Raw genomic sequence first — 22,778 nt, 5'->3', positions numbered from 1 at the left:
AATACACAACATTGCAGATAGTAGCAATCAACAAAGCAAACAGGAAAAGTGATAAACAAAATCAGGAACATTAATGTAATGTACTTTAGACTTCCACGTGCATCTCATCTGTGATTTTCCAAAGAATCAAATGCCCCTTTAGAGAATAGATTGCCCTTTAAAACCATATCAGATGAGGCCGCCGATGGGCTCCCGTCTCGTTTCCAGGAAGCTTCCACCACAACAACACTCCTTCGAGGCGAAGAGGAAAAGAAGCGTACCGAGAGTTGATCTCAGTTTCATTACATACGCCGGGAAGGTACGCGGCCTTACTACGGGGAGCGGGGCACTCACGTTTCATTGCGTATTTTCTCCCCGTGGGGTCGGCTTCTTTCCCCTGACGACCCGACGACGAGAGAAGGTAAGACGTGTTGATCTCAGGTGTAACGGGTATGTGGGACGATACGCGGCGTCGTTACCCGGCCACCACACTGGGTGCGGGACCTGCGCTGTTCATAGCACACTCCTCGGGCCGTGGGTCACTCTCTCGTGCCGACAGATGGAAGGAGGACGTTGATAACGAGTGCGTCCTGGCCACATTAGAAATCATACGCAGCGCCACTACACGCGTCCAAATGGGTGCCGGATCCTTGGCCACATTAGAAATCATACGCAGCGCCACTACACGCGTCCAAATGGGTGCCGGAACGGGGGCAAGAGAGGAGGATTAAAAGAGGCGATTATAGATCATTCGTTACGTGGGAGAACATACGCTGCGTCACTACCTTCACATTTCTGGATGCGGGGCCCAGAGGTGAACTACGCAGCAGTGCGCACTCCTCCCTTTGGGACCCGCTCTACCCTTCGAATCCAATCCTTCCCTGCAATAGTAAATAAATGCCGTCTCCGTCCCCTTCGCGACCATCGATTCTCGACTCGCGAGAAGAAACCCTACGCTTCCAAGAAAAAGCAGCAGATAAAGGAGGCGAAGTCAGGGGACTTTGATGCCGAAGACATCGTCGTCTCCCTCGCCCACCATCACTCCCATGAACCAAATCATCAAATCTCAACTCCTACCCCACCAAACCCTAACACCCAATCCTCCTCCTCCCCTGCCGCCGCCCGTTTCATCCGCGGCCGCCATCGATGACGAGGTCGATCTCCTCCACTCCTCCTTCCATCACCACCACCACCACCACCAATCGCTGCTCATGGACGACGACGACGACCCCAGCTCCCAGGCCCCCGAAACCCTAGTCCACTCCCACTCCCACTCCCCCTTCTCCTCCCTCCTCCTCCGCGATGATGACGAGGATGAGGAACCCGACGAGGACGAGATCGACGCCGAGGAATCCCTAATCGAAGACCGGAAGCCCCTTCCGACTGCCGCCACCGCTCCGCCAGATTGTTCTTTCGGCGAAGCGTCAGCCGTTGACGTCCCTCCGGCGGCGCCCCGCATCGACCCGAGCCCTCATGTCTCCTCCCAATTTTACACTTTTAACCGCCAATCGCACGCCCTGATGGTGCGCTGCATCCTCGAAGGCCGGCTTGCGACCCCGGAGGAGATTCGTTGCGCCACGCCCCGATCCGTGCTGAAGTCATGGCGCTCTGTCTGGAAGGACCGCAACGAGGACACGGCATACCTCACTGCGTGGAAGCGCATCCAGGACAAGCTCCACGCCCACATGGATGGTGTCCTGCCCGCGCTCTTGTTCAAAAACAACTCAGCGCAGCGAGTCTCGCATGTGGACCAGTGGGAGGAGATCGTCACCACTGCCCATGCCGACCCCGACCTGCTGCGGCATCTTGGGTTGAAGGAGACTGTCGACCGGATTAAGCAGTCCTGGACGGTTGGTGCCAAGTTCTACGGTATCCCAGAGTCGTTCATCCGCGTTTGCGTGGCTTCCTGCCCGATCTGCTCCTCTGCCACCTCTCTGACATCTCGTGGAAGCAGTGCTCTGGCACGGTCCAAAAGGCGGCGTTTTGAGTACACTGAGTCCTTTGAAGTGCCTGCAAAGGATGTGCAGCGACACCTTCAGCAGCTTGCTGCCAAGCACAAGGTAGCGCTTTGCATCCGCCAGAAATACATTAGGTACAAGCCTTTCATGGCTGAAGTGAAGGATTATGCTTGCCACCGAGCTGGGGAGCCGACGTCTGCCAGTGCTTCAGCTAAGAAAGCTAGGGTTTTGAAGAGGGAACCTTACCAGTCTAAGCGTTGTGGATGTGGGTTTCGCATAAGGGCGATTGTGCCCATAATGAACTACAATGAAAAGGACAAGACTTTTGTGTACCAGGAGGAGGGCACTGCCATGTTCAAGCTATATGCAGTTCATTCTGGGCACGAGCCTGGTCCGCTTGATGGGAATGCTAGGATCATCCACCGAGTAATTGGGAACAAGGGGGCTTTTGATATCGATCCAGAGGTTTATGGGGTTAGGGAAGATATGGAGCCTGAGTCATTTGTTAGCCTTATGGGGAAGGATGACAGAGGGGATTCACATCACATGGTTCTGCAACAGGTCCAAGAACTCAGGGTCGAGGTTGGTATATTGGAAGGAAGAATTACTAAAATGAGCCCAGAGATGCTGCGATCATTGTCACGTGAACTGTCTGATATCTTGCTCAAATTGAGGAGGTTGGGTGGGGGAGTGCATCACTCAGAGGAAACATTGGTAGGTGATGGTGAGGTCGCACAATGGGGAAATAACGACGATCATCATCTTGATAGACATGATAGGATATTTAGTAAGGAGGCTGAGATGATTGAAGAGGAGGATCCAGATTTTGGTTCAGATCTTGGAGCCATCGTGCCATGGGAGAGGATGACCGCAGACTGTCAGGATAGGAAGATGCTTATGAGGGATAGCTTGAAGCCTGATAAGTGGATATTGAAAGAACACTGCAGTGATTTTGATGAGAAGAGCATTCTTTGTGGTGAGGATGAGGAATCTAAACTAATAAAACCCTTGACAGATTCAAGTCTGGTAGGGATGCACGTGGATGGTTTTTATGCCGACAATACCAAGTGGTATGACTCACCAAGTGGCTTAGATCCTGGTACAGATTCTGGAGATGGTGGTTTTAGGCATGGAGGAATGGTGTGAAGCAAGGCTGTGCTTATTTTTCCCTTATTAGAGATGGAAGGAAAGGAAGCAACTTGTAAATTCTGTACACTAAAGAGAAGTTCTGGGCCCACCATTCTATTATCAGGAATAGGTCTTAGGTGGATATTCGCTGCAGTTCCCATGTTCATTAAACACACATTTGCCTGTCATCTAGCTTTCTTTTTTTTCCCTGTGGATATCTGATAGTGGTTGATTGTGCTATATGTGCTATCTTATCTTTGAATCATTCTAATTATGAGTTTAGCAAGACTTATTGATTGTTTTTTTAGTAGGAACATTTTCTCCATTTGCGATGGAAACACTATCCTGGAGATAAATTTGGCAATTTTTTAATATTTGATCTACTGGTTATTTAATCATTCACATGTGTGATGATGCCAAAGGTACCTAGGATGCACCCTCAGTTTTTCTTTATCCTAAGTTTCCTGTCATTCAGATGCTTATTTTCTCAAGTGTCATCTTGTTGATTCCTCCCAGTTAGGTACTTGTCCTGTAAGAATTCTTTACAATATTTTAACTTGTATCAATTTGCATTTTGATGTTGCAGATTGTCGTTTAAGTAATTTAACAACTTGTCATGTACAAATCAAAGAACAGCATGATCCATCTACTCTGCAATTTCAGGTATTTCAAGTACTTCTGTTTCTTTGTCTTATATGGTTGTGGCAAGGCATAAAGTAGCATGCATGGTCATGTGTCATTGCCCCTCTAGGGTCATCATATGATGGTGTGGATTGTTCATGTCATGCATGCCCTGGGCACAATGGTACATGTTTGTAAGGTACCACCTCCATATTTTGTTAGTTTGGCACTTTGGCTCTTGCTTATAAATATATTTCTCCATTTGATCTTTATTACCTTGCTGTGGATATCTTGATTTCAGCTGTGATGTGATCCTCGTTACTATTATGTACTTGCTTGGTGCTTGCATTTATTATTATTTTTTGAATTGTACTCATATCATGTCTTTCTTATGGAATATATTAAAGAGGGCGTACCTACTGCACGAGGCTCTCGCCAATGCGGGGACTGGGGAGGATCAATGTACGTAACCTTATATTTAAATATTAAAAAAGACTGTTTTCATTCTTATGGGTTATATTGTGTCCTCATAAGGGACCTTTATGTAGGCACTTTATATTGGTTTCACTGACTTTAAATTTTGGTCCAACCAAAACTTCTTATCATTATAGAAGCCTACATTGTGTTTATGGATACTCTGTGGCATATGAGGAGGCACTAAATTCTTCCTTCAAATATTGAAGCATGTATCTGGTTTTTAGTTATATTTTTTGAATCCACATTATTAGGTGAACTGTGACTAATCTTGATGTCATATTTAATTTGGCTTATTTCTTTCTTTGTGCTGCTATGCTTGCAGATGGATTAATTTGGCTTATAACCAGAAAACAAAAATAGGGTCTTATGGTACTTGGATTAACCCAAGTCAATATTCATAATAGGACAGAAGGGTTTTGGGACATACATTATAAAAGAAAAACATGGTAGCTTGATCAATTAATCGTACAGAATGCCATTATAGTATCAACACATACTTATGCAGACTAATCCATCTCATGTAGGCAATGAAATATAAACTTCACTACATCATTAACAAGAACAAGTAGATTATCTCTCCACCAGAGCAGTGTTCTCAAAAGACACTTGAGCATTTTTTGGAGTCTAGTGTCCAGTTGTTTAAAAAGCGTTAGGTGTCAAAAGGCACCAAGGTCTTAAAATGCCTGAAGCATTAGGCACTCACCCGAGCGAAGCGAGGCACTCTGAAATATTAAAATATAAAAAAATATAATATAATTAAAAATATAATTATTTAAATAAAAATATGATATTAAATTAAAAATATACTGTTAACAATATATTACTTAAGTTATATGATGAAAAAAATATTCTCTAAAATATTAAAATATAAAACATATAATATAATTAAAAATATAACTATTTAAATAAAAATATGATATTAAATTAAAAATATATTGTTAACAGTTTATTAAAGTTAGAGGTGGGAGAACAAAATATTAACAGTAATAGAGGGAGATAGCAGCAATGATGGAGGATCAGTTTAAGATAGTTGCGGCAGCGTTGCGAACGATAGTAGCGGAAGTTGTGGACAATAGCAATGAAAGCGACTAAAGTTGCGGACAATAGCAGCGACAGCGAGGGAAGCTGCAGATAGTAGCAGTGACAGCGGCTAAAGCTACCGACAGTAGCAGTGGTAACGATGGAAGCTCCAGAGGGCATCCGTCGATGGAGGAACTTGCGGTTCTCTCCGTCGATAGTGGAAGCGATAGCGAAAGAAAGCTACGAGGGTCGTCAGACTCGTCCGTCGACAACAGAGGAAGACTTGGTCCATTGCGTTTGTGGCAGAGGCAGCGGTCGAAAGCATCGGCGGCGGAGGCAGAAGCAACGCTTGGGTTCCTTGAGGTCGCGTGGGTGTGAAGCGTGGCTTTTTAGGTAAGAAATTACGAACCGAACCATACTTAAATCGGTTCGGTTCGCTTGATTGAACCGGGCACTTGCCCGAAGTGCCTAATGCTTGGGTTCGGGCGAGTGCCCAAGTAGTGCCTCAGTGAAGCGCATCGCCTGGTCCACACACGAGGCACTCGAGCCTCGCCTCGCCTCGCCTTGCCCGAGCATTTAGGCGAGCGCTCGAGCGCCTATTTAAATCACTACTAGTGCCTTTGACGACACTGCATTGGAGCAAAAGCATGAGAACAACATAGACACAAAGTGCTACATTTTTTTTGAACTATTTGTTTGGCAACATTGGCCTTTTCGACCATTGAGGTCTATGGAGGATAATGTTACAACTGACAGAATAACTAAAGCCCATCATATTGTCTCTGTACAATTGTAACCTAGTCTTCTTTGGGTCTCTTCCAGTCTCAGCACATTTAACCTTGGTTGATTTGCCTTACTGATGCATTTACTGGTATCTTTTTGGCATGTCCTAACTACATTATATCACTTTTACTTTCCCATGAATTGATGTTACTCCCATCTATCATCAGATGCACTCATCTTAGCATATTTCTGTCACACTAACTATTGGTATATGTCCCCCACTTTCTCAATTATTTGACCAATAAATCCTCTTTTGAATATTTCTTCTAATTTTTAATGCACTGGGGCATCACATGGTTGTCTCACACAATAGATGCACTTTTTCATTTTAGCAACCAGGTATAATTCGGAATCTTCTTTTTAGGTAATGTTTCTGTTGAATAATGGATCCAAGGTAATGAATGTTTATACTTCTAGTATTGAGTGCTTTAAATTTGTACATATATTTCTAGATAAGTGTTTGTCTCATTTATATTCTCATGATGTCATCATCTTCTTCAAATAAGGTACATGGCGAAACTTTAGTATAAATATATGCACCATGCCCATTCTTCTTTTTAGCAGAGATTGGTCATGAATGTTTTATGTTAATTGGTTTAGTGCTAACTTTAATGTACATACCTTATGGTTAGTCGAACATTTGCAAGCAATTTGATGATATGATGTGCTGAGGAGCATCTTAGAAAGTGTTTTACAGATCAACCCATGGGAGTCAACTATGATTTGATACCTAAGAACAAAACAGAAAACAAGTTTCGATTTCATCCCATTCAATCAAATTCATGTCAGTTATTACTACAAACATCATTGATATTTATGCTTACATTAGTAACTTGTGAGTGATAGGTTTGCTTTTGGAACCATTGAAAATCACTTGATTGATTAATTATGGTCATAGAACATGGGCGAATAAGGTCTATCTTCATTTCATGTAGAGAATGAAAAAAATGTTTTGTATTTAATCTTTAGGAGTGTTCTAGACAAGGTAGCTACAATAGAGAAAATATATCATCAAGATAACTGCCATGATATTGGTTTTATTGCTGGGAGAGATCGATTGGCATGCTGAGACTGTAAGTGAACTTTGCCAGAACATTCTCCGGGATACTTTGTTGAGAACATATTGGAATTTCATTGTTCTTGGGGCTAAAGGTTTTTGTGTAGTTATACAGCAAAACGTAGCAGCATTTGATAATTTTGACACATTTGCTCAAGTTATTACCATTGGCTATTTAGATTATCATTCCCACCCTCTTTTTCACAAGGTTTTGCCAGATTTTCCTTTGTGGCGATGTTATTCTAAAAGGTCTTTGATTTTGACCTGAAGAATTGCAGAATATACACAGAAATCCTTGGATCAACAAAATTTCGGTTCACATCATTAGAAAATGCAAGGTGCAATTGTAGGATAAGATGTTGAGATCACACCTGGGTCTGTATCTCTGTGGCCAACTGTTGAAGTTTGTGATCCTGTATTCCACTTTATGGTACAAATTGAATAATATCATAGCGCACAATTCAACAATTGTCAGGACTACGGTTTTTGTGCAACTTCCATTTCGCATCAGCTGATGTTGTCCCCAGGACTTCAAACTGCTGACCAGGTGGGCCTTGTCAATGACAGTACGAGGAACTTGTTCATTGCAAGCATGACGCCGCTGTTAACCGATGGGAAGCATTTAAATGTTTGATGATGATGATGATGATGTATAAGTCTTGCTACATTTGATCATCTGACCCAATCGGTTGCGACTGACTCGACTCGTAGTAACCTGGTCCAAACCTGACCCAAGACTCAAAGTCAAGTGATGATCCCTGTCACCAAAAAGAAACTTATGTTGCTGATGTTATCTCTATGCTTCTATCTTTTCTTTTGTTTTTGCTAAATTGGAGCTTTAATTGCAAGAGACGATGTAGGAAGGCTTGCTTTAATTTTCCGAGGAACTGAGACTTTTATGCTCAGCATTTCTGGTCCAAAATTGATGGGGAGAGTTATGTAAGATATCATGATTCGACTCTTAGAAATAAGATTTGTATATAAATATAAATGTAATTTGGGTTTGACGAGAGCTTGGTAAGGTTGCTTCTCTATATGGGTAAAATTGATATATTGAAGATCTTTGTTGGTAATTCAGATTCAACAAACTGATGAATAAATCATCTCATTCGGTCTGATCTTAATATTGAGTCCTTTTTTAGTTGATCGGGAAGGTTATGAGTTATCACCCAATAGAGAACCTTTTCATCAACACTTGTCCTCTATGTTTGGATGATTAAATAATAATGTGTTAAAGGAATTTATTCAACATTTAGATTTTCTAATGCAATTATGCTATTTCCCTCACTCTTTCCGCTATATGGCAATAGTTCCATCCTTAGTTCAACCAAATATATCTGTAAACCCAGTGAAATATCTACAATCTATGTAGTCCAATTCAGGGAATATGAAGGACAACTCCACAGAGAAAAAATGTTGAAAGCTCGACTAGTCTATCACAAAGAAATAAAGCCAATAACATGTTGACATGCAAGACTATAAGGTGTAGCTGTGATGTCTTCCAAATGCAACATATTGAGGTTGTGTAGGTCCATGTTTGATGGGTATGCCCATCCTGAGCTCATGTGTGAAATGGTAAGCAAAAGCTCAGCTTTGACATTAAATTAAATGATATCAGTGCAAGATAGGACTGAAGTGGTGGTACTTGTCATTTGTCTTTTGTTTCGTTGCTTTTAGAGGCTTGCTCATTATGAGCTGGTGTTGACTATTCACACCCCATGACAGTACACACGCAAACCAATAATCCATCAAATTATTATTGCATTCTACATATGTAATATAATACAATAATCCCATCAACAAGAGTTTGATTAAGATTTTGGATGGTATGACTAATAATATCAAGAGCTTAAGCTTTTAGAAAATAAAAACCCGATATATATTTAACTCTAATAAAAATTTTAGCTGGGTGATGAATGATTCTAGAAACCTAAGCGTTAACCCAACACCTATTTAAATCTAATAGAGTTGGTATGTGCCACAATCATATACTTTTGCACAGACGCCGAAGGCACGGGGGATCACGGTGTACCACAAGATGGACTTTCTGCTCCAACCAATACACCACATCTTGTCGATGAAAAGGCTGCATTCCAGGATGAGTTCTTGTAGAAGCAACTCATTATTGTCTTATGGCTTCCAGGAAAGCAGTGGGGGATGAATTCTTCTTGTTCTACCATTATCTGATAGCACATGAAATGGACATGGAGAGAATGACTAGTAGAATACATCGGCAGGTAATCTTTGATCCATGAATCTTAGACACGTCAAACCGAGCAACGTTGACATGCTGAGAAGGAAAACACCTGCTCCATCTTCTCTCATGTATAAACCTTATCCCACACGATCTTGTCAGCCATCCGCGATTCCGGCGACCGGCAGGGCGCCGGGGCGGCGGAACGGGTGGCCCCCTGCCGACGATGGCGCAAGGTGTGGCGCTGCGGTCACCCGCTCGCACCTGGGGCACATGGTCAAGGACGAGGCCGGCAGCGGCTGGCGGGTGTGGGGGGAGAGCACGGTAGGTGGGGCCACTCGCAGCGCCCGCAGCTCCTCCACCTCCCGCTGCAGCCGTCGGTTCTCCTCCGTCAGCGATCCGAAGCACCGCTTCAGGTACTCGCACTCCATCTCCGTCTGCTTCAGCTTCGTCCTGTACCACAACGCAGGAGCTTTTTATGTCATGTTATTACCAGGCAAAGCCTGCAAGTGAGTAATGCCACAACCACAGCATCTAGAAGGCTCATGATCTCTCATTTACTTCTCATTTATCGTGTCCCCGCTGTTCGATATCTCACCTTCTTCAACGTGACGAAGCAAACGAGCCGTAAATGAGACCATTAACTCCCAAGTCAAAGCAGCAACGACGACGACTCTTGTGGTCAGTGAAGGAGACGAAAGGAAAGAAGACAAGGAGCATTAATCATCGCTCACCTGGCCCTGCGGTTCTGAAACCACACCTCCACCTGGCGGGGCCTCAGTTTCAGCTTCATCGCCAACGCTTCCTTCTGCTTCTGCCGTTTCGTTCATTTTCATCGTCATTATTTCACCCCAACAAATGCCAACAAAAATGCGCATTTATTACAAAGCTTTAAGCTACTGGAGGACAACAAACAGCTTTTCAATTACTACACCAAGCAGAGAGTTGGACCTACAGGGTTCAAGGTGTGATGCTGCCTAAAGCTCTCTTCCAGTAGCCTCGACTGCTCCTTGGAGAGCCGGAGCTTCTTGGGCCTGGGAGTCCCGCCCTCCTCTTCCTCTTCTTCTATGCTTCCCATGGGGTACTCCTCCTCTCCGCCATAAGCTGGCTGGTTTATGTCCAGGTCCCTCATGTTGCCACCACCTCCTGCTATATATGGACCCAAGACATCCAAGAGAGAAGATGAAAGACAGTGAAAAATGGAGCATCCATAGCTAGGGAGGAGAGAGATGAACAGAAGACGAGCCTACCAGACCAAACTGGTGAATAAGAAGAAGAGCTCGAACCAGGGACACCAATGGTGAGGTCCAGCTCGGATGGGCTCCTCTCCAGACTCCCCATCAGCCAACCAAAACAGAAGAGGAGAAAATGAAGTAGAAGAGGATAAGGTGTGGCAAATAAAAGAGAGGGAGGCTTTAGAGAACGAAAGACGAAGAGCGAGTGGGGATGGTAAATGCGAGGACAGAGGGGATTGGAACACGAGGTGGGGGTCGGGAGAAGGGCGGGGGGTGGTCACGTCAAATGGGGAAGTAAGGGGCGAGGTGATTGACACGTGTCAGGGACATCAACGAGAATAGCCGGCAGGTCTCCGCTTCCGGGGTTGCCGAGTCGGCTTGTCGGGTCGAAGGTTGGCTGCCGTAATCATTGGATAAGGAGACAGATTTTTTTTTATTTTTTATTTTTTTCTCTTTCTCGTGAATCAACCTGCAGGCACAGAGAGAGAGAGAGAGAGAGAGAGAGAGAGAGAGAGAGAGAACAAATCCTTCAGGCATTGGCGTGTTCCACCCCCCCCCCCCCCCCCCCCCCCCTTCAATTTAAGGTTTTAAAAGTAATATCATTATAAATTTTGATCCCAATCGATCAAATAAATCGACGATTCGGCCGTCTGAATTAGATTCACTAATTAGACCGTCTGAATTTTTAAAAACAAAATTAATTTAGATATCTAAATACAAAAATATTTAAAATTAAAATAAAAAATATTTTTTATTATTCTTCTTATCCCATCAAGACCTTTGTTCAACCCTATCCATCTCTTTTATAATATTTTTTAGAACCCATAACTTAATTATGGGAGAGATATCCTATTTATTTAAAAATTATAATTTATAAAATAATAAAAAATAAAGTTGGTTTCCTTGAAAATTTTTTGATTTTTTTAAGGTAATCTAGTTTTTATTTTTCTGAGATGATACCTCATATTTCTTATAATATCATAAATATCCTAAGGTCTGATCTTAAATTCTCTCTTTTCCTTTTTTCACGATGCAAATGTAAAATTGAGTAGATAAAGGGTGATGTGAGGGTTTTTCATGTTAGTACCATGGGATGGAGGTAACATTGTGAAGGTTGATGATCGGTGAAGGTGGTGACGAATAAGACCCCTAAGATGGAATGAGATAAATGTACAATTTGTTGAAAGAGACGATCAACATGGCAACGAAAACACGAGACCTCACGATGAGACAAAAATGATAGAGTGAAAGTACTAAACGGTAACAAGAGGTATTTACGAAATTATAGAAAATAAAAATATTTGAAAAGAATGAAAACAAGAATAAATTTCAAAAAATCTAAAAAAGTTTTTAAAAGAAAATCATCCAAAAAAATAATTTGTAAATATTATATTGACCGTAATGTTAGAAACAATGAATTGAACTTTGATGGTATTTAAATTATATATATAAGATATTCATAGAAAAAATATTAATCTCATATCATTTTCATTATTGCAATATTTCCTTTACTATGACAAAATACAAACAATAAAAGAAAATATTATTTCATCTAAAAATATAACAAGGGCGGGCTACGAAAGAAATTAAACATTTGCTCATTCCAACTTTCTAATGTCATCTTGATTTCATCCTTCATTGTGTTTGATGGATCACTGGTTGTTGGCTCACATGGGTACTAATCAACTATTTGCTATGGAACTCACAATGGGTTTTGCGGGTGTTTTGTCATTTCAAGTACTCATCAAATCATATCACTTGTCATGTCTTGGCGATTGGAATGTGTGCTTGTGCGTTGCTCTCTCCCCGATGTGGGCATGACATTGTTGGTGTTATTGTTCCTCCATCTTAAGATACTCATATAAAATTAATAACAAGGTCTCACATTTTGATTTTGATTGAGAAGCGGAGAGGTTCAGCAAATTGACATTACTAGTCCAATGTCACATCTATGCATCTTTAGGTACACTTACAAAGGGTTAGGTTTCCCATGCTTATAATGATTTCGATGCACAAAAAAGATGATATAGTATCTTATTTTTTTATTATTTTTATCAAAAAGTTCATTAATATTAATAATAGATGCATGGTCTAGTAAATTCGGAGGAACATGTCTTAAATTCTAGTATACCTAGCAATTAAACGGATACTCTATTATCAACTCTAAATTGATGATATGATCTTAATAGTTAAACACTAATTGCACAAATTATTTAGGCATTGGAATGACTAGGAGAATATTAGTCAATGAAAAAGAATCCACACAGATCCAAATATTGTGTAATCTATTATTCCATTATGAAGAATATTTATATTTCTTATTTCTTGAGAATAGTTTTCCAAGAACACATCCAAACAGGCTCAACCAAGCAATTTCTTTCCATTTTTGCTATTTGGCAAATCGTTTATGAGATAAATTTTTGTTGAATCTATGATGAAATCAATTGATGAGTTTATGATCTAATCCATATTTTCAGAAAAGTATTGCAGAACAAACTACGATCATGAAATGATAAAACAATTAAAGCAGAAGAATCAGATGTTGGGTTGGAATCAGAAAGTGAGCATCGGGTCAGAAGAATCGGATATTGTGCCAAGATCGGATGTTGCGGGAGTCAATATGTCGATAGATTGAGCGATACACTAAAGGTTCAAACGATACATCGGAAGTTCACCGGATGTTCAAATGAACAAATGATGTGTTGGACAACTTAGCTTTTTGATTTGTAATTGTTTAAGTCTTAATCGTCATAGTTAGGTCTTAATTTGAGTTAGGTTTGAGTATAACCCTACTAACTCAATTAGGGGCCAATTAGGCCCTAATTAGAACTGAATTGGGCCTGCTGGTTAGCCCATTCCATGACTTGTAGTAGAGACTAGCGGTGGCACCACTAAGTATGACGGTGAAATCGCTAAAGGCTAAAGACTAGCAGTGAAACCGCTCAGTACTGGTGGTGATACTACTAGTAGTTAATGTTGTCAAGCGGTGGTACTGTCAGAGCCCAATCTCTGAGGCTCTGTCAAACAATTGCATCGCTTAGACTAGCGGTAATACCGCTAGTTGTCAAGGGAGCAAGTGATGGTACTACCTAGTACTAGCGGTGGTACCACCCAATTCTCTAGCGGTGGTACCACCCAGTACTAGAGGTGGTATCGTTAGTATCCCAAAATCCCAAGATGAGACACTTTTTTACTCTTTTTTTGAAGTCATTTGGGGTTTATAAATACCCCACTCTTTCTTACATTAAAGATCACAAAAAATGAACAAAAGTCTTGAGATTTTGAGTTGTAAAAGTCTTGAAAAAGTGTTAAAGTCCTCCTCCTCCTCCTTAAGATTTGTGATCATTCTAAGAGAGGTGTGAGGCTTGTAAAGGTTGTCTCCTAAATCTGTGAAAAGAAGAAAGAGTTGTAAGAGGGTACTTGGTCTTCGCTCATTTAAAGAAGACTATTAGTGAACGCCGGTAACCTCGACGGAAAAAGAATCGAGAGTGGATGTAGGTCGCTACGATCGAATCACTATAAACTTGGTTTATATTTACATTCTATTTTTCATTACAATTACTATCTGAATTAATTGCTTAATTCACTTACTCCAAGTTAAGCACATTTCTGATATGATTTTGCATCGAATGTAATTTTTTAAAACTGATGTTTTTATCGTAAGTGCTAATTCACCCCCACCCCCTCTCTTCTCGTAATGCCGAAGCAGTCCTAATAGTTAGTATCAGAGCCAAGTTTATCTTTGTTTGGTTTAATACAAGAGAGATGGCTTTTGTCGGCAATCTAGAGGGTCATTCTATCACTCATCGTCATATGTTCAATGGGATGGACTACACATTTTGAAAAACTAGTATGAGGATTTTTCTGATTTATATGGATTTCAAGTTATAGAATATGGTTGAAAGTAATTTTCAAATGTCTTCTAAACTAATGAACGAATGGAATGATTTTGAGAAGAATACTTTATCTTTGAATGCTAAAGCGATGAACGCTTTGTTTTGTGATCTAGATAAAAATAAATTTAATCAGGTTTCTATATGCGAAACTGCACATAATATTTGGTACACACTCGAAATCACACACGAAGGCACAAGTATAGTTAAAGAGTAAAAAATTAAATTTTTGGTATGAGTTGTTTTGAATGAAACCAAGCGAGACCATTGGAGATATGTACATCCGTTTTATAGATATCGTTAATGATTTAAAAGTACTTGATAAAAGTTTTTCTAACTTTAAACTTGTAAATAAAATACCAAGATCCCTTCCAAAAAGTTGGGATCCAAAAGTAAAAGCAATACAAGAAGCAAATGACTTAAATAATTTTCTGTTTGAAGAACTTATCGAGTCTTTAATGACCTATGAAATGACATATATGACACATGATGAATATGAGAACAATCTTTCTAAGAATAGGAAGGACATGCCACTTAGAACTAAAGAAGACCACTTGGGAGAAAACTCAAGTGATGGTGATGATGATGATGATGATGACTTGTCACTTCTTACAAGAAAATTTAAAAATTCTTAAAAAAGAACAAAACAAAATAAGATATTAAGAACAAAAATAAATTAAAAAAGGACACAATAATATGCTATGAATGTAAGAAGTTGGGGCACTTAAAAAATGAATGTCCTAAAATGAAGAAGAAGCTACCAAAAGAAATATAAGTAACAAATCAAACTTTTTGATTGAAAACGTTTTATTAGTAGATAGTTTAAACATAACTAGCTAAGCATTAGTCAATTGTGTGATAAGGGTTATAACATAAAATTTGAATTTAATGTTTGCATTATAGAAATATCACACAAAAATAAATCTTTGATTGCCTTGTCCAATAATGTGTATACTATTGACCTTGATGAGTTTTGTGATGAAACTTGCCTTTTGATTTTAAATAATGACCCATGGCTTTGGCATAGGAGACTAGGTCAAGTTAGCATCAAACTAATATTACAAATTACAACTAAAGAACTTGTGAGAGAAATACCTAGCATTAAATTTGTCAAAGACAAAGTTTATGATATATACCAACTAGGTAAACAAATAAAGAGTAGCTTTAAATCTAAAAATTAAATAAGCACCTTTAGACCATTATAATTAATTTATATGGATTTATTTGAACCAATTGATATAACAAGTCTAGGAGGTAATAAATATGCTTGCATTATAGTTGATGATTATAGTAAATATACTTTGACATACTTCTTTGCACATAAAAGTGATTACATTAAATGTTTTTAAAATTTTGTAAACTAGTTCAAAATGAAAAGGGTTTTATGATTTCCTCTATTCGAAGTGATCATGGTGGTGAATTTTAAAACCATGATTTTTAAAATTTTTATGATTTAAATAGGTATAACCACAACTTCTCTACTTCAAGAAACCCACAACAAAATGGAATTGTTAAGTGAAAAAATAGGAGTTTACAAAAAATGGTAAGAACCATATTAAACGAACATAGTCTACCCAAATATTTTTGAGCCGAAGTTGTTAATATGACATGCTATGTCATGAATATGGTTCTTGTAAGACCTCTCCTATATAAAACTCCCTATAAATTGTGGAACAATAAAAGACTCAATATTTCAAATTTCAAAGTTTTTGGTTATAAATTCTTTATTTTAAATGATAATAATACCTTAGAAAAATTTGATGCAAAATTCGATGAAGGTATCTTTCTTGGATATTCCTCTATTTCTAAAGTTTTTCATGTTTTCAATAAAAGAACTTTAGTTATTGAGGAATCCATCCATATTATTTTTAATGAGATTTTTAAATTTAAGAAAAATAATTTTGATGATGATTTTGATTTTGATACTTTGAATTTGAATAAAAATTCTCCTCTCCCTAGCAACTAGGATGTATCTACTTCCAAAGAATCCTTACCCAAGGAATGAAAGTATGTAGATACTATCATAAGAAGCTAATCATTGGAAATACATCAAAAAGTATTCAAACTCATTCTTCTTTTAAAAATTTTTATGCAAATATGACCTTTTTATTTCAAATTGAACCGAAATGCATTGATAATGCTTTAAAAGATGAATCATGGATTTTTACAATGCATGAGGAGTTATATCAATTTGAGAGAAATGAGGTATGGAAGCTTGTTCCAAGACCTAGTGACCACCCTATAATTAGTACTAAATCGGTCTTTAGGAATAAACAAGATGAATTTAGTATTGTGATTCGAAATAAGGTTAGATTAGTTGCCAAAGGTTTCAACTAAGAAGAAGGTATCGATTATGAAGAAACCTTTGCTCCTATGGCAAGATTAGAAGCCATAAGGATACTCCTTGCCTATACTAGTTATAATAATTTTAAATTATTTCAAATGAATGTTAAAAGTACTTTTCTTAATGACTTTATTTCCGTAGAAGTTTATATTGAACAAATACTCGGATTTGAGAATACAAATTTTTTGAATCAATACCATATTGATTTTTTAGTTCTTTTCTAATTAAGAATGATTTTTTAAAAGGTAAGGTCAATACCATATTATTTATTACATATTTTGAAAATAATTTCTTATTATTCAAATTTATGTTAATGATATTATTTTTAGTTCTACAAATGAGTATTTATGTGAGTCTTTTACCAAAAGTATGAGTCAAGAATTTGAAATAAGTTTAATGGGGGAATTAACTTTTTTTCTAGGTTTACAAATCAAACAACTTAGTGATAGAACTTTTGTTAGTCAAACTAACTATGCATTAGATATATTAAAAATATTTAATATGGATAGTGCTAAGGCTATTAATACACCAATATTGTTAGGATCAATAGCACTAAGAGGCGGGGGGGTGAATTAGTGCAACGGAAATCTTTCAACGATAAAAAACGTTCGAACGATAAAAACGATTTCGGTGTGAAAGCCAATTCTAAGATTACTTTAACTTAAGATCAAGCGAGATGACGTTAAAGTCAATCTATGAAGGCAGTTTGCAGTTATGATGAAAACCAGAATATAAGCGCAAACTGAAATACGACGTTCGTACGAAGAAGTTGATTTACGTCTAAATGCTGATTCGTAAATCACTTGATTAGGTGAGATGCAGTTTAAGCAAGGATATAAAAGCAGTTTGCAATTATGATAGAAATCAAAACGTAAACGCAAACTGAAATATGATGATCGTATGAAAAAAAAGATTTATGTCTAAACGCTGATTCGGAAAGTGCAAAGCTTGAAACCCGATCGTATATGCGCAGAAAGCAGTAAGCTTTAGAGCAGGTTTGTAGTAAAGATAATATGCTTAAAGTAAATACAAACCGAGATTTAGAGTGGTTCGGTCAATCTTGACCTACTCCACTTTTGGCTTCCTCCACCGACGAGGTCACCGACGTCAACTAGAGGCCTTCCTTCAATAGGCGAAGGCCAACCACCCTTTTACAGTTTCACTCCTTTTGATGGGCTTAGGAGACAACCCATACAGAATTTTTTCTCCTCTCCTTCAAACTCAGAACTTGGAAGAAAAGAGAGAGAAGAACTTTTGGCCTTTACAACAATTTTGAGCTCTAAAAATCACAGAACAAGATCAAGATTTCGGTGTATGTTGAGTGCTCTTTCAGTGCTAAATGGGTGGGGTATTTATAGGCCCCAACCCAGTTCAAATTTGGAGCTCAAAACTGTCAATTTTCGAAATTCCGGGATCAGGCGGTTGCACCTCCTGACTGGAGTGGTTGCACCGCCTGGTAGAGCTCGAAGACCGAGCCTCTGGCGGTGCCACCTCCTGTTAAGGGCAGTTGCACCTCCTGCCAGAGCTCGAAGACTGAGCTCAGGCGGTGCCACCTCCTGACTGAGGCGGTTGCATCGCTCAGCCCGAGCTCGGAGACCGAGCCCAAGCGGTGCCACCTCTGTCAGGGGAGGTTGCACCGCCTAGTCTCGCTCGGAGATTGAGCCTAGGTGATGCCACCTCCTGGCTGGGGCGGTTGCACTGCCCAGTCTCGCTCGGAGACTTAGCCCAGGCGGTGCCACCTCCTGGCTTGGGCGGTTGTGTTGAATCTCGTATTTTGATGATGAAACCAATTGATAATTATGTTTATGTTTAACTACATTTTGAGTGATGCAGGTCTACTCGATCAGGATTAGACAGTTAACGCAGGAGGAATTGACGTTGCGCCGGAAGAGATCACGTCTGGATATTGGATGGCTGAACGCTTCGGACGTCGGGCATCAGACCAAGGAGAGCGGAATTGCACCAAGGATATCGGGGTTGCGGAGGTCAACTGCCGATTGGGCAACAAGCCGCAAGAGAGGACGATGCGCTGAAGAATCGGACGAAGCACCAACCAATGATGTGCCGGGCAACAGAATGTCAATTCGCGTTGTAATAATTGTCTAGATCAGAGTAGAGTTTTAGCTTGTGTGTGCAGGATTAACTACGATAACGATGAAGACATAAAGCGAAACAAAGTGCTAGAGTCAAGCGCGAAGGATTCATTGGGAGTTCGAGAGTTCGACGGAAGTCCGAAGGTTCGTCGGGAATGCTGCCGGAACTAGCCGAGAATGAGTAGGGAGCTTGCCGAAGGGTTTTTCGGAAGCTCGCCGGAAGGTTCGTTGGAAGTTCGCAGAGCTCACCGAGAAAGATCGGAGCTTACCAAAGAAGCTCGTTGGAACTTGCCAAGATCAAATCGTGAAGTCTAGGAGCTTGCCGGGAGTCCGCAGAATGGTTTCCGAGAGTTTATCAGAAGACCGTCGGAAGTTCGCCGGAAGCTCGCCGGAAGAAGTCTTGACTTACAGACTTTGTAATAACTTAGAAAATTTCTTTAAATTCATAATTAGCATGTTAATTAGGGTTAGGATTAGGTGTTAATCCTATAACCCAAGTAAGGGCCAATTGGGCCCGAGTTCGGACTGGTTTGGGCCAAGTTTGGAGCCCAACCAATGTGCTGATTTGGCCTAGGCAGTGGCACCGCCTAGACTGGGCGGTGGCACCGCCCAGCACCCGAGAGCTGTGCGGTGGCACTGCTTGACTGGGCGGTGGCACCGCCCAGCACTGTCAATGTCTGACAGTGACAAGCGGTGGCACCGCCACTGACTGGCGGTGCCAGCATCGGGAACCCAAAGAGAATTCAAATTTTGGAGCCCAAATTTGAATCCTCTTGAGGCCTATAAATACCCCTCAAATCTCAGTTGAGATCACAGCTTTTTGAGCAGCAAGTGATTGAGAGAAAAGTCTTAGAAGAGTCTTTGCTAGTCTTGTTTTCAATTTGCTAGTGTTCACCTCCTTCTTTCTTGCTGAAAATCTGTAAGAGAGTGAACCGCTTGTAAAAGTTGTAAGAGGGGTATTTACCCTTCCCTTTCAAGAGATTTGCTAGTGGAAGGTGGGAGCCTCATCGAAGAGGGGCCTCGCAAGTGGATGTAGGTCATTTGACCGAACCACTGTAAAATCGGCGTAATCTTTGGTTTGCATTTACTTATTGTCATTTATATTACTGCAAACCATTTGCACTTTAATGCTATACTGCTTTGTCTCTGTCTTACTTATCTCTTTAAGTTAAAACGCAATCGAAATAGTTTTAAATGAAAACATTGCTTTTATCGTACGAAGTTTCCGAAAAGTGTTTAAATCGTGAAAAGTTTATCGCACTTCACCGCTGCACTAATTCACCCCCCCCCTCTTAGTGCCGCTCCGATCCTAACAATTGGTATCAGAGCCCAGTATTTCTCATTTCGGATTTACACCCGAGAGAAATGGTTCTTTATGGCTTTCAAGAGGGCTTATCGGTTTTTCGTCCACCATTGTTTAACGGATTGGACTACACTTATTGGAAAACTCGAATGAGAGTTTTCTTGATTTCTATGAATTTGGATTTATGGAATATCGTTGAAAACAGTTTTCAACTTCCCTCTAAACCAATGAACGAATGGTCGGATTTGGAGAAGAAGTATTTTTCTTTAAACGCAAAGGCTATGAATGTCTTATTTTGCGCTTTAGACAAAAATGAGTTCAATCGGATTTCTACGTGTGAAATGGCTTTTGATATTTGGCAAACACTTGAAATCACGCACCGGGGAACTAGTAGAGTCAAAGACTCAAAAGTTAACATTTTATTGCATGATTTTGAGCTTTTTTGAATGCAACCAAGCGAGACTATAGGCGACATGTACACCCGTTTCACGGATGTCGTCAATAATCTAAGAGTTCTTGGTAAATCTTTTTCGAATTTCGATCTCGTAAGCAAGATCTTAAGATCCCTTCCAAAAAGGTGGGATCCTAAAATAACCGCAATACAAGAAACAAAAGATTTAAATAATTTTCCACTTGAAGAACTAGTTGGTTCGTTGATAACATATGAAATAGTACACAATACACATGATGAACACAATGAACACTTGAACCACCTTCCAAAGAATAGGAAGGATTTGGAACCCCGGACAAATGAATACCACTTGAGTGATGACTCAAGTGATGAGGACAATGATGAACTTGAACTTCGAACACTAAATATTAATAAGTTTATTAAATAAAAAAATAAAATAAACAATGAACTTGAACGGAGGAAGAGGCCAAAGAAGAGGAAGGCAACCAATGATGAATCAAGAACTTCCAAAGGTGAAACGACGAATTGGGCTTTGACGGGCTTTGACTACAAGGTAAGTAACTCAACTCTCTTAAATTATTTTGAAATTACTTTGATGTTTTCCATGATGCATTTTCTCTTTTCTTTTGAATAATTATTTTTCTTGAAAATTGTATGTTTTATGTTAATAGAATAAAATGTTAGATTTAAATAATCATATATATGTGCTTGAGAAGCAAGAATGTGTATTTTGATGATTTCCATATTAACTTTCAATGATGATGCATGGTTTTTATATGGAAGGCTTGATGATATTTTTTTTAAACCTTGTCTTTGGTTTTCAAACATGATGTATGTTTTTGACATAAGAACAAAACTTGAGCATGCTAATATAAAATCAATCACATAAATTAAAACTAAAGAAGTTTTAGTTATCTATAAGAATCATTCAAAATTATGTTCAATGAAACCATTGCATAATGATGTAATGAAAATATTAAACATTTTGAAACCATGTTTTAGTGTCATGTATAATGATCATGCTTAATAAATTTCAAAATTATGCATATGAATCTTGTGATTTATGGATTATTGATTTTTACCATAATGAAAGTGCCTTATTAATCTTTGTTGTTATAAATCTTACACTTTCGGTTTTAAACATTATACATATTTTTATTTGGTATAAGTGAAATAAAATCATATGAATTGAAACAACTAAAAAGAGGAAAATATTTTTTCCTTGAAAAATTATTTTTCTCTATCCTATTGATCTTGATGTTTATTATGATAAATCTATGTATATCATTTTGAATCTCTTGAAAGTAATGTTGATATTTTGATGATTTAAATTTGAAATGAGTTTTATCAAAATCATGATATTGATTTCTTGGAATAACATGAGATTACCTTTGATGATCATTTTGATTCATGGAATTTTGGATTCATGACTTGGTCTTACATTTGTTTATGAGATGGTTGAAATCTTTGTACGTTTGAATTCTTCTCTTCTCCTTTCAATTTATGCATGTTATATGTTAAATATTTAAAACCATGTTTTGGTATCATACATATCTAAGAAATATTGATGTGACAAATTGAATAAGTTGAAAATGAATGATGATTTTTCTCTTGAATATAACTTGTGATATTTTTTTATATAAATCATCATTTTGATTTCTCGACATTCGATACATGAGATTTTATTATAAATCAAAATTTCTCATTAATCTATCTTCTACGATTTTACTTGATATTCTCTTGAGAGAAGATTTTCTAAATGAATCATGATTTTTCCTTGTGAGTTCTTGGAGTTATTACTTGATTTTTCTTTTAAAACAAGATCTCTTCTTTGTACTCCTATGATTTTTCTTGATATTTTATTTAAAGAAGATATTTACTATATGAATCATGTCTTTTGGTATTCAAATGATTTTATCCTTCATGACATGATTTCTTTGTATTTATGGCTTGCATGGCTTGAAATGTTTTGGTATGATGCATGCAATGATGAAATATTCATAAAGTTAAAATGATGTATGCAATACTTATGATAATGATGTACATGATGTATTTATTGCATATGATGTGTATCATGAATGCTTTAAATGATGAATGTTTGGTATCATGATCAACATGTTGATAAATGCTTGAAAATTTTAATGTTTGAGTGTCATGTATGATATGCTTATTAATGATGATTGATTTATTTTTCGGTATCATGCATGAAAAATATGGTTATTGAAATTGTGTATGTTTTAATTTGAAAATATAATGATACACAAATAAGAATGATACTTAC

General features: G+C 38.8%; 2 protein-coding genes across 3 annotated transcripts; one reads left to right on the top strand and one right to left on the bottom strand.

Moving 5' to 3' along the window:
* The first annotated feature begins 890 nt into the window (after nucleotides 1-890).
* On the top strand, nucleotides 891-4,321 carry LOC135631727 (uncharacterized). The gene has a single exon (XM_065139532.1). The coding sequence runs from the start codon at nucleotides 984-986 to the stop codon at nucleotides 3,081-3,083; it is 2,100 nt and encodes a 699-aa protein (XP_064995604.1). The 5' UTR covers nucleotides 891-983; the 3' UTR covers nucleotides 3,084-4,321.
* A 4,907-nt stretch (nucleotides 4,322-9,228) lies between these two features.
* LOC135631079 (homeobox-leucine zipper protein HOX3-like) lies at nucleotides 9,229-10,623 on the bottom strand. Of its 2 annotated transcripts, none has more exons than XM_065138476.1 (4): nucleotides 10,468-10,623; nucleotides 10,173-10,363; nucleotides 9,952-10,031; nucleotides 9,229-9,670 (listed from the first exon to the last, which is right to left on the bottom strand). In XM_065138476.1, the coding sequence occupies exons 1-4, from the start codon at nucleotides 10,556-10,558 to the stop codon at nucleotides 9,376-9,378; spliced, it is 657 nt and encodes a 218-aa protein (XP_064994548.1). In that variant the 5' UTR covers nucleotides 10,559-10,623; the 3' UTR covers nucleotides 9,229-9,375. The 2 variants fall into 2 exon arrangements, with proteins under 2 accessions (XP_064994548.1, XP_064994547.1); XM_065138475.1 differs by having other exon boundaries at nucleotides 10,173-10,366; nucleotides 10,468-10,622.
* Between the last annotated feature and the right edge of the window lie 12,155 nt (nucleotides 10,624-22,778).

Source organism: Musa acuminata, chromosome BXJ3-2 (genome assembly GCF_036884655.1).
Source record: "Musa acuminata AAA Group cultivar baxijiao chromosome BXJ3-2, Cavendish_Baxijiao_AAA, whole genome shotgun sequence".
In the NCBI taxonomy this organism is placed as follows: Eukaryota; Viridiplantae; Streptophyta; class Magnoliopsida; order Zingiberales; family Musaceae; genus Musa; species Musa acuminata.
The sequence above is the reverse complement of the archived record's forward strand: the minus strand, read 5'-3'. Positions and strand labels throughout refer to the sequence as shown.